Source organism: Erithacus rubecula (genome assembly GCF_903797595.1).
Source record: "Erithacus rubecula genome assembly, chromosome: Z".
NCBI lineage: Eukaryota > Metazoa > Chordata > Aves > Passeriformes > Muscicapidae > Erithacus > Erithacus rubecula.
In genome coordinates, this window is record NC_136661.1 from 9,530,188 (window position 1) to 9,542,755 (window position 12,568).

At 35.2% G+C, this 12,568-nt stretch overlaps 1 protein-coding gene across 4 annotated transcripts in view; it reads left to right on the forward strand.

Annotated features, from left to right (window-relative positions):
* The window catches only part of POLK (DNA polymerase kappa), a 32,706-nt gene extending 23,811 nt beyond the window's left edge, over positions 1–8,895 (forward strand). For 3 of the 4 annotated variants that reach the window (XM_079330244.1, XM_079330243.1, XM_079330242.1), the window contains exons 10-15: positions 920–952; positions 2,634–2,730; positions 3,951–4,122; positions 4,952–5,914; positions 7,043–7,094; positions 7,233–8,891. In XM_079330244.1, coding sequence (XP_079186370.1) covers positions 920–952; positions 2,634–2,730; positions 3,951–4,122; positions 4,952–5,914; positions 7,043–7,094; positions 7,233–7,317 — 1,402 coding nt within the window. In that variant the 3' untranslated portion in view covers positions 7,318–8,891. Of the gene's footprint in view, positions 1–919; positions 953–2,633; positions 2,731–3,950; positions 4,123–4,951; positions 5,915–7,042; positions 7,095–7,232 lie in introns of all 4 variants that reach the window. The other variant, XM_079330245.1, reaches the window with a different exon arrangement.
* The last annotated feature ends 3,673 nt before the right edge of the window (positions 8,896–12,568 follow it).

Consider the following 12,568-nt stretch of genomic DNA (forward strand, 5'->3'; position numbering starts at 1 on the left):
TGGATAACTAGGATAAACAGACCTTTTAATAATTATGTGCTCTTTCTTCTTATTCACCCTAGTTTGGTGTTTTACAGCCTGGGATATCTCCTAGTACATTTTGAAAACAAAAAAGGAGCATTTCCAAAGTCAGGATTTTAATGGTTTTGATGTCTAAGAATTATGGGGTTTTTTGTCAGCACCAACTTGATTTCAGTGATTTTAGGGTACAGAAAACAAGCATTTAACACATTAACACCTGTGTCTTCAGTAAATAGTTCATCTTATAGTTATTGTGTCAGACTATCCTTCTTTTAAGGAAATCTGACAGTACCAAATTTGCTATTTCCAATACTTAACAAAGAGAAGAATGACCTAAAATGAAATTGCTCTGAGAGATCTCCTTATATACAGAAGATTTATTAAAGGATACTCAATTAACACTGAAAAGAAAGAAAACAGAAAAAGCTTTAACACATCACCTTTAAACTGAATAATTGTTTAGACTGAAAGCAAACTATTTTTGCAAATCCTCAAATAAAGGAAATATTCAAATATACATGTATGTACAGGATTCCAATAGCTGTGCTTCAGTTATAGCTGAGACAGCACAGGATTTGTAGTTTGTTTTCTTTTTAAATCAGACTCCCTCTGATATAAGAAGTGAATTTTGAGGGATTTTTTTTGTTTGGTTGATTTTTTAAACTTTTTTTATTTATGAAGATATCTGTGACTGTTCTATATCTTTACTTAACCTATTTGTTCTTCTATTTGCACTTGCTTAAACTTGATGTACAAGATTTGTAGAAAAAATTAACATCCAGGCTTTACTGAAAAGACTGCTGCTAGTTATTTGAGCATGATTGGTTGACTCTGAGTTTGTTGAAATGATAATGTTTCTACATCAAGAAAGTATGGTTAACTTTTTTTCTCTTTAAAGGGATGGAGAAAGAAAAAGTATGAGCACTGAAAGGTATGTGTCTTTAATATTGAAAAATTTACATCAACCATTGGCATCACTAAATACTAAATACCAATGTGTACTATTATATAATTTAATTGTATATTTATTTTTAAGTCCACATATACAACTAGCTCACTAATCAAGATTCAAACTTGCATTGTTTTTTGTCCTTGGCTCCAGAACTCCATGGAGGTATTTTTGTGTGTGTTCTCTTATGATCTAATTCTGCTAGTGCCTTTAGTGATCAAATTGATCTTTAAGTCATAAGATAAGGCTTGAATTTTTTTATCTGTTTAAGCTTAGTATCAGTGTAGTAGCCTGCAGTCACATGTATTTCCTAACTAAAGTTTTTACCAGTGTAAAGTTCCTTAGGAAGGTAGTTAATTTTTTTAAAATTAGTTCTGCCATCTGTAAAGCCCTGTAATAATTATCCCTATTGTGTGCTTTCTTAGAAAAGGTGATAAGAAAAGATTCTTAGTCCTGTCATTTTGTGATTTAATAGCTGTGAGCAGCTTAAGTTAGCCCAATGCAATTTTGATACCATCATAGCTGAAAAATTTATTGCTTTAGTCTTGTGCTTGCAATTAGACAGATATTTTGGGCCTCTTTATAGTACCTTTCTGTGTTGCTTTTTCTCTTCATTTTTTTCCTCAAAGGGACAATTTTAGACCAGAAATGTCTACAGGCTTCTGAGATTGTGAAACTAGTTTATATGGGGAAAGAGACAACCCTGAAATAGCATTCTCTCTGTCCTGTCCTTTCCAAGCCTTGAACTTTTACAACTTCTCAATCACTGCAGTAATATCTGAATAGCATGAGGTGCTCCTTGGATAGTGGTGTGGGACCCACAGTGAAATCCTCATCCAAGTAGTTGGGCAGCATGCAAGGATTCTTACGGGAATGTGAATCATAATAGAGGATGTTTTTTGAGTACAATTGGGTAAACCTGATTATAAACTAGAGATGTGAAATCAATTCTAATTTTATTTGCCTTACATTTGTAAATATAAAGGTTGATGTGAAAGAATGTATCTGTGAGACCTTTCCAAAGCATGTGCTGTCTGTAAGTTTTGCTTTCCATTTCTCTTAAAACCGTGACTAACTGGAGGTTGCTTTTCCTGTGATGTTATTACTGAAAAGCAAATGTACAGCCAAAAGATAACACTGTAATTTCCCTCCTAAAGCACTCTAGCAAAGGCAGTTGGCAACATTTTTGGCAGAAAGATAGCTTTTCCTCCTCTGAGGCTAGACATAATTATCCTAGTTGGCATTTTTTTCTTAGCATCTGCATTATTTATTTCTGATTCTTGGCTCTGATGTTGGCTTACAGTTCCTGGCTTTCTTATGATGTTATACAGTGCATACAAAGGAGATTAAATACAAATAACTTGGCTGGCTCTATGAATTCACTTACTGTTAGTATTCTGTCTTGCAAATACTTAAGCATCAGTGACATTTAATCTGAATAATTTTCAGGTAGTGAATGAAAAATGAAAAATTATTTCATTATTTGAAGGACCTTTCAAATATTTTGCAAACAAAATATTGTTATTAATATTCATTGTTCCTTGAAGTAAGAATTCTTCTGATCATAGTATTGTTTAACTGTATAAAAAATACTTTTAGATTGCAGATACTGAACGTACTATAGGATTCATACTGAAAAATTTTCATTCTATTTTTGTCTTAGAACATTCAGTGAAATAAACACAGCAGAAGACCAGTACAGTTTGTGTCGTGAGCTCTGCAGAGATCTTGCTCAAGAGTTACAGAGAGAGGGACTTAAGGTATTTATATTATTCAGGTTATTTGCAAAAAGATTCTTTGCACTCCAACAATTCCATGCAGCTTTAGTATAAATGCTTTCAGCCACATCATACCATGCAATCTATCTTCAAAAGTCTGTATTCTGTAATTTGCAGATATTTAGAATCACTTAGGCAGCATTTTGTTGTCATGTGGGTGGCTATCTAGGATAAAAATTAAACAGAGTTTTGAAACTTGAAAAATTAATTGAACTATTTGACATGTGAACATTTTATTCTAAAAGCAATGTTTATAAAGGAATAGTAGAGCTGATCATCTATAAGCCTTGCTTTGCTCAATCCTGTAATACTAATGTATTTAAAACACTGTTTCTTTCCCTTATACATACAGGATCCAGTCAATAGCCAGTTTTGTATTTTAAGTACTTGACATGTGCCAAACTTGCTGACACATTATTCACACAATTCAGTGGTATCAACAATAGAAACAGTCCCTTTATTTCCTCTCTCCCAATACCTGTTTTTCATTTGAAAAGAACAGTTCATATTTTCTTTGATGGTCTTATGGTAAAGCAAGGAATAATATTTAAGACCTAAAAGAATTGTTGTTAGTCTTCTTCAGCTGTAAATGATTGTCTCAAAAGAGACATGTTGAAAGGGAGATGATCAGCTAAGGAGGACAAAGGGATAAGCTTACAAAAGCACCAGAACAAAGAGAGTGCTAGTTATTTACATTTGGATGGACATGATAAATCACACAAATGGTTTGGGAGGTGCTACCAGGGTGCTGCTGTGCCAACAAATACTGTGTGTGGCTGTGATAGCACTACACAGAAGGAAGTAAGTCTTCTTTGAATCTGTAATGGGGTATCACTTTTGTGTTCATAAACAGTTAGGATATCTGCACTGAAAATTTCCAGATATGGAAATAATTTTTTTAGATGGAATAGAAGTTGTGCCTGTAACCAAAACATTAATTCAATTGAACATGCTCTGGTGGCAGATGGTCTGCTAAGAACTGCAGTCAAATGACCCAATTCAGAGAATTCAACTTTGGCAGAAATTTAGGGACAAGTACAGAATATTGCATACAAATTCTTGGGAGTGCCTCTTGCTATGCACAGATAACCACAGGCTTGACTATGGCTTAAGGGCCCTTATATACATGCTACATAACAATTGTTTCTGTGCCATACATGACACATTTTTAAGCTTTTTTTAAATTGTGGGGTTTTTTCTAGGGTAAAACTGTTACATTGAAGCTTAAGAATGTGAACTTCGAAGTTAAAACAAGAGCTTCAACTGTTCTGTCTTCTGTTGCTACTGAGGAGGAAATATTTACTGTTGCTAAAGATTTGTTAGGAACTGAAATAGATAGTGTTGCTCCTCACCCTCTACGAATAAGACTTATGGGTAAGATATTTCAAATTCATTCTTCCTTTTCAGAGTTAAGAAAGCTTATAGTGTTTTGAAATAACACACCATACTTTAAAGTAAAACTGTTATAAATGCATTTATCCTTTTTCTATTACCATGGTAGTTTTTGCAAAGTGAAACAGATCTGTGCTGAAGGAGTAATAAGTAAAGTTTTACTAATGAGTGCTGAATGGTGAAGGGTGACATAGGAAGTTTTGCAAATTTAGGTACTTTTTTTATGCAACAACAGTCACATCATTGTGACAATAGAATCTTGACTCACAGCAGCCTTAATTCTGATGCTTTAGAAGAGCCTTTAAATTTGCTTTGTACCACAACAACAGAAATGCTTACAGAATCTGAAACCACAGTGTTCTGCAGGAGATGTGAACATTTCTGGTAACAGTAAACTTTGTTTTGACCCTAACATGTGTGTTTCAGGTGCTTATTCTGCTTGAAACATTTAGTGATATATAATATTTACTTGTCTAAGATATTCGAAAGTGCTGAAGAAAAATATATTTTGATGGGTAAAGTTAATGTAAAACTTTCAGACTGAATTCTATGTAATTTTATTTATAACTTCTTGTTATAATGCTATCAGTTAAAACTTCAGGTTACTAAAATTTAGGTTACTAAATAACATGGTTGGGCTAGGGTCTGATAAAATTGTATTGACATTGTGATGCATTTGGAGGTAGTCTGCCATCGTTTTAGAGATTAATTGTGCCTTTATTGAGAAAATGTATACCTCAAAAGGTGTTAATTAAGAGTTAGTATCAATCTTTCATAAAATTGTTACTATAAGTTTGTTTTTCATCACTAGGTGTACGAGTATCAGGATTTCTAACTGAAGAAGAAAAGAAATATCAACAAAAAAGCATTACAAGTTTCTTAAAATCAGGAAAAGAAGTTGGTTCTCTTATGCTTCAGACACAGAAGTCTAACCAAGAGTATTTCACAAAAAATTCACAAGCACCTCATAGAGGGAGTTTTTTCGATCAAAAGCGAGCAGCAAGACAATTAAACAGAGAGAATATTTCTCCAAATAAAAGCACAAGTAAGCAGCTCTTTCATGATGATAAATCATCAGAAAATTTTGTGGAAGAAACAAAGAAAGTCACAGATTTACAGAATTCTAATGTTTTTAAGATCTTTACTTGTCCTGTTTGCTTTGAGAAGCAAAGCAGCAATAATTTGGAAGAACTTAATAGACACGTTGATGAGTGCCTCAATAGGATGTGTGTTAAAGATACTGTAGAAATATCCAAGAATTACAGTTCAAGAGAAAATACACCTAACTTTCTTCCACAATTTAAAAATGAGTATGTTGATAAATGTAAAAAAAATAAAACAGATCAATTAGCAGGAACAGACCAGTCTGCAAGTGTATCTGACAACTCTACTAACAGCAACACAGAAAAATTTGGTCAGATAATACCTGATAAGTCTCCCAGAGAACAACAGCCTAGCAATCTCAGTGACATTGCTAGAAACATCTGTATGAAACAGTGCCTCTTCCCCAAAAGAATATCACAAGACAATGAAGATGATTTTGGCAAAACTGAACATACAGAAGGAACTAGTTCATCCTGTTTGTTTGAAGCCAAAGAAGACACCGTTCTTGTTTGTCCAGTTTGTAATTTAGAACAGAAAACCACCAATCTTGTGTCATTTAACAGACATGTGGATGTCTGCTTAAATAAAGGCCTTATCCAGGAACTAACAGAAAAAGAAGATTGTCCTACTAAGACTTATAATATGGAAAACTCAAACAGAGCTTTCTCTGGTAAGAATATGCATTAGTATATATTTGATTATTCAAATTCTCTGCATTTGCAATTAAGATACATTGACAATGGTATACTTTGAACTTTTTGGGACTTAGAAATTTTTTCTCAACAAGCTCACTTAAGTAAGGCCCATATAGGAGTGTTTTTTTGTTTTTTTTTAATTTTAATTATCAAATTGATTTTCCTGACAAACTAAATTTATGAATGATAGGTTGTCAGTGCCCTCCCATTTGCCACAAAGGTGACATAGGAATTACTGCTCATTTCTGGAAATTGTATGTTAATTACACCCAACCATATTCAGAAAGGTATGTAAATGTAAGGCTGCTGAGATTAAAGTGAAGATAAATGAAAATATCTTCAACCTGGATTGTTACAGATTCAGTTAACAGAAAGACTCTGTTATGTCATGTGCTAGCAAAAATAGGGAGATGAGAATTAGAGCTTAAAGGAAGAAACTTCCAAGTCTCTTTTATAGCTAATAAAATATATCACGTAACTGCACCTGTAATGTGCCACAGCAGTATAATTCTTGTTTTCTGAAGTAGTTTGTGTTTTTGACAAAGAGTTCATCTTCAACCAGATTAGAGTTCATGTGCAGGTAATAAAGTATGGACCTAAAGTAGTCCCTAATCTATTTTGGGAATCTTATAAAAATAAATTAAAATGCTAGTGTGTTAGAATTTTCAGAATACAATTAAGACTCACAATAAGAATATTTTACGAGAAAATTTTCAAAGTAATACTGTTATTACATGTGCAAACAGGCTTTAGTTGAAATTGAAGACGTACTTTAGGTGAAGTTTCTTTTTTTTCCCCCTGCAGGATTAAAAAATTAAAAATGTAATTTTCAACTACCACCTTGAAAATCAATTATATTATATATTTCTGAAAGCTATTACAAGGTTCAAGTAATCCCTTAAAATTCAATGTCCTGAAGACTTTTTGGTTTTCTCTTTTAAAAATGTTAATATAAACTATAGTATTCGAACTGCAGATAATAAAATATTATCTGCTTCTTGAGATAGAGTAATTTTTTTAAAAATTCTTCCATGTATATAATTTCTGAAGCATTCTTTCATAATTTAAGTAATTAATTTTGGTTGTTTTCAATTACTTTTAAGGAGATTTAAGCAAAAGACAGCAATGCACAAATCCATCACAAGGAGCAAAAAGGTGAGTGTTTTCTGGAAGTTTGAGTACACAAAATAATGAAGTCTAGAAAGATATTCAGTGTTGTAAAACTTGTGTTGGTATGCGTTGTGTATTTTAACCTCTTACTGTTTTGGTTTTTTGTTGTTTTTTTAACCTTAGGTCTGGACTAACAGCTTCACAGTCAGTATCAAAAAAGGCCAAGTCAAGCAATTCCAAACACACAATCAAAATGTTTTTTAAATGACTGTGTACCAACATGTTCTATATGAAGCATTTCATAGAGTTTTATAACTGCAAGGTAAAGTAGCATTGGCAATAGGCTGGATTCAGGTGCCTGTCATTTTGGAACCATTATATATCTGTATAACAAGGACATGATGTCTGAGATAGAAGAGGAGGTAAAGTAAAGGGTTTTTTCCTTTTCTTTCCACTGGAGAATAATACTTCTTTCAAGAATCAAAATTTGCTAGCACTTTGATTTAGCTCCCTAGAGCACAGTAATCATTAGCTAGGGTGCCCCATTGTACTTGCTGAAAGCCCTCTTCTCAGACCTGAACTTCTGTCTTCTCTGTTGATTTTATTGTAAAAGTAAAATTATGAGATTAACTGTGTGATAACAAAGAAGAGTTGAGTTGCTTGATTTCAGGTAACAAATATCTGTCTTTGTAGTAACACAAAAATATATTAGTCTTGCAGTTACACAGGATAAGAACAAGAACTTAAGAGCACTGTCTCTCTATATTTCATTGTTGCTACTGAAAATTACTTCAGTAAGAGCTGACCAACCAGATCTCAAGGACTCATGGTGACATCCACAACTACTTCACTTATTTAAAAATATGTTTAAAAATCTATTAAGAGAAGGATTCCTACAAACATGGTGTTTGATCTTTAGCCTTTCTAAAGAAGCTGAAAACTTCTTTACAGTTTGAAGTTGTTAGCAGTGAGTAGCACTAAAATTACTCTAAATAAAGGTTTCATGGTGCAATAAAAATGAATTATGTGCAAAGATAAGATAATGAACTTTTTTATTGTTTAGCTATCTTTAAAACTATTTTGTATTTCTGAATAAAGTATTCTGTGAGTGCATATATGAAAAGGAGAAGTTAAGTGCAAATATTTAAAATGCTCTGTTTAGATTTTTTCTGTTCATACCAAATTGTTTAAAGATATTTTATTATAATTAAATATTTATCTGACAAGTAATTTATTATAACAGCATATTTCTTAGAAATTATGTGAACAGCCCTGTTTGAAATATAAATTGCTTTTTAACTGCAAAATCTCTTAAAGAATTGGCTTGTAGAAGCATGTATTTTGTTGTTCAACTGTATTATTGGGATTTGCTTGCTTTTTAAACAAACAAATGTATACATGGTATATCTTAGATGCCCGAGATCAGTTCAGAATATGCTCTCCTGTTTCCAGAATTGCTGGAATGATTACACCATTTCTACCAGTTTATTGGTTTGTTTGTCAGATGCTGCTGTACCCACAGCCCTCTCATTTGAATTCATGTCAGTGGTCCCTTATCTGCTTTGGACCAAATCAGCTGGACTAGTTCAGACTGTAAATTGATTCAGTCAACTTTTTCCAATCAGGTCAGTGAGTACTCAGCATGAGCTGTTCTGTTACAGACTTGGGAATTTTTGGTACGAAAGACATAAAAGCAACTGATGAAACATAAGACTGCCACTGCTGTTTAGAAAGTGAACACCTATCACTTTTTTGTTTGTATCTTTGATTCAATAAAGTGTAGAATCCAAGTATTACCTTGTCATTGTGTGTATATCTTTAAAACATCTATTTTTACATAAGCATTACATAGTAAGAGCTACTCTTAAGTGCTTGAAAAAATAAGTTAGTTGGCTTAACTAGCTTAACTTTTGAGTAGCCCCAAAAGTTGCCTTGCCATCTATTTAAAAAGAAAGTGTTATCCTAGTGTAATGAAAAGGTTGTGGATGTGTCAGTATTAATGTAAAAATAAAACTCATAGTGTGACTGTAAATTATTTAGTATAATGCCACAGTGGGTTGACCTGGACTAGATGCCAGCAGCCACCAAAGCCATTCTCACTCACCTCTGCAGCTGAACAGGGGAGAGAAAATGTAATGAAGGGTTCATGGGTTGAGATAAGGACTAGGAGAAATCACTCATCAACTACTACCATGGGCTAAGCAGACTCTAATTAGAGATATTAAATTAATTAATCACTAAAATAAATGACAGCAGGACAAGAAGTAAAATAAGATCTTAAAAAATCTTCACCCTCATCCTTCTCTCTTTCCCACCTCTGCCTTTTCCCCCAGTGGGACACAGAGACAAGGAATAAGGGTTATGGTCAGTTCCTCACAGGGTCTTTCCCCTGCTCCAGCATATGGGATCCCTCCCATGGGAGAGAGTTTACATTCAACTTCAGCATGAGTCCATGCCATGGGCAGCAGCTCTCTGTGAACTGCTGTAGTGTGGGTCACTCTTGCATGGGGTGCAGTCCTCCAAGGACAGGCTGCTGCAGTGTAGGTCCCCCATAGTGTCACAAGTCCTACCAGGTCCCTGCTCCAGTGTGGCTTCCCCTTTCCATGGGGCTGCGTGGGTCTCCTCCATGTCTGCAGGTGATCCCTGTACCCCCACTGACCTCCATGGGCTGCAGGGCACAGCTGTCTCACCATGGCCTGCACCATGGGCTGCAGGAGAATCCCAGTTCCAGTGCCTGGAGCACCCCCTGCCCCTGCTTTTCCACTGACCTTGGTGTGTACAGTTCCTCTCATATTCTCACTCTGTTCTTCTGTGGTAACATTGCAACTGTGCAAAACTTCTTTCTCTTCTCAAATCTCTTACCACAGAGGTGCTACCAGCATTTAAAATTGGCTCAGCCTTGGCCAGCAGGTGCATGTAGAGCTGGCTAGAATGGGCTTTGCTGGACACGGGGGAAGCTTCTGGCAGCTTTTCACAGAAGCCACCCCTGCAGCCCCCCTGCTACCAAAGTTTGGCCACACAAACCCAGTACAAAATTGTGTGTGTTTACCGGTTAACAAGTCCTTTTCCCCACTACTTCTTAGAATTTTTTATTACCATATTTATTACTCTTTTTATCTGAAGAAGGCGTTCAGTTAATGATTAAGCATTGTTGACAGTTTCTGTGACGCAATTTTTCTTCTTGTTTCTTGTGGAGAAAACTGTATAAGCAATGGTATTGTTTTGTGTCTTTCCTCAGTGACTGTGTTATTCAATTGATCTTAAATTAACATCTGTTTTCATTAATATCTGACAGTTTCTTTGTAGCTGTCTAACTTAATTGTAAATTATTTCCTGTATGTGGGCTATTCTACACGTAGTATATCCATAGTTCTGAAGCATGTGGATGATAGGTTAGCAGCAGATGTGACTTGTTGTGTAGTGTATCTCCTTATTTAAGGTATATATATAAATACTTTAATTCTTCTTTTAGTTATGAGTAACAGAGAAAAATTGTAACTATTCTGTGATCTTAATGTCCTTCCCTCTGCCAGTTCTGAAGAAAGAAATTTGGACAGTCTACACATTCAATATGCTTGGGTTTTACCTTACCTTTTAGTTTTTTATTGGCTCTCCTAATTTCTGTATGTATTACTACTGTTATCTGAAGTATTAAAGAAAGTGTTCAGATTTTCTGTCATAGTGAGAGCTCTGTGAAGGCAGGTAAGGAATATGTTAGAGTAGTTCCTTGCTCTGCTTTTTGGTTTAGATTCTTCACCTCTGTAAGTTTTTGTGTCAAAGTTTTTGTCTGCAGTCTATAGGGGCCATTTCATAAGGTCGAGATTGTAGGAAGTGGTTAGAGAATGTGCTAAAATTACTACATCTAACCTTTAAGCACAGGATATGCTGTAAAATAGTATTATGCATTAGCAATTAGAACTGGAAATCAGCAGCTGTTGTTTTATGACTGAAAATTATGATTTTACTGTAACTGATGCTCTATTGCAAATCTGTCCCTCTTTTCGTGACGGCTTTGTAGGCAAACCTAATCATTCTATAATTGTCTTTTGTCACTCATTTTAGTGAGGAGCATTAACATTGAAAATGGTCTGTATTTCTTTTCTTCCTTTTAAGAAATTGCTGGATCATTTGACTCGCAGGACGCAAGTAAAAGTGAAACCTCCCTGATTCAGTTACGGCTAAATCAGTTGTTTGTTCTCACTGAGCTTACTTTCACAGGGTTGTTTTTTCTTTCAGTTGAGTTGCATTCACCTATGGGAAGTACAGTTGGTGAAAATTGTCTTATCAGACCGAAGTGTATTAATTGTAAAGATTTTTATACATCACAGCCTGTCTATACCAAAAATATTTAAAGGAGATAAGAACTGTGAAATCTCTTCATCTATGGCAAGCAGAATCTGATTAAATAGTTTTTATATCCAAATTTGTTAAATTTACAAACTCCGGAGTCTTTTAGATTAATTTTATTATGGACAGGTATGGTGTTAGTCATCTTGGAAATTAATATGGCTGTGTAATTTAATTTAACAAAAAATTACAGTGAAGGAACTCAAATGTATCTACAGTTGTAGAGACTGAATACTGGTTCTGCTTTTTTGGAGCTACTTTTTCCTGTATTTATTTTGAAATAGCAATATCAGAGGCTGTTTTTAAAGTAAAATTCAAAATTCAATTTAAAAGAATAATATGCCCTGTTGTGCAAAAAAACCATTTCCTATGTGAAAGGAAATACCAAATCTGGCTTAAGTGGGCTAAAGTCATAGAGGATTTCAAGATATGTTGAGAAATAGGTAGGTTAGATGGATCTCAGTATGTCACGTCACAAAACCTGAACTTTCGGGGATGTGTGTTTTGATTTTGACGGGATTTTGACAAAAGCAAACACAAACATTTTCTACCTGAAATTGAAGGGTCTTGTGATTAGATGAGTACTGCTACCACATGTACATAGTTATGCACAAATTTGTATCAGAAGCACCTGAATCTCTCACACCCTAAGTCTGTGTGAAGCATGCAGCAGTGCAGGGATGGTAACCCTCTCCTGCCCAGTGAGCACTGCTTGACAATGACGAGCATAATTCCCCAAAATACAAACTGCACAGAGAGCTCTGTGACTACTGAGTAGTTAGTAATAAATCTACCTGGCTCCAGGCATCCCATGCAAGCTGTGATGCCTCTGTGTGTCTGTACTCATGTGGTTATGGCATGGCTTTTCAAAGGTTTCCTGGTGCAGCGGCACTGCCTTTTGACTTGAGGGTGCTGATTGTTCCTGGCACTAGGCTAGCCGCTAGGGAAGACTGGGAGGATTGGATGGGGCAAGGATGATTCTGTTTAGTGCCCAGCCACTGCCAAGAAATGCGGTGTATTTAGACCTTGGTTTCTCTTAGAACAAACCGTAAAGCTGCTCCAGAAGTCTGCCCCTTCCCGCGGCGGTGTCCGGGCACCAGCGGGGTGCTGTGCAGGTGTGCCCGCAGGGGCGTGTTTGCCCGGCGGCGTGTACTGCCGGCCTGGGAACCGGT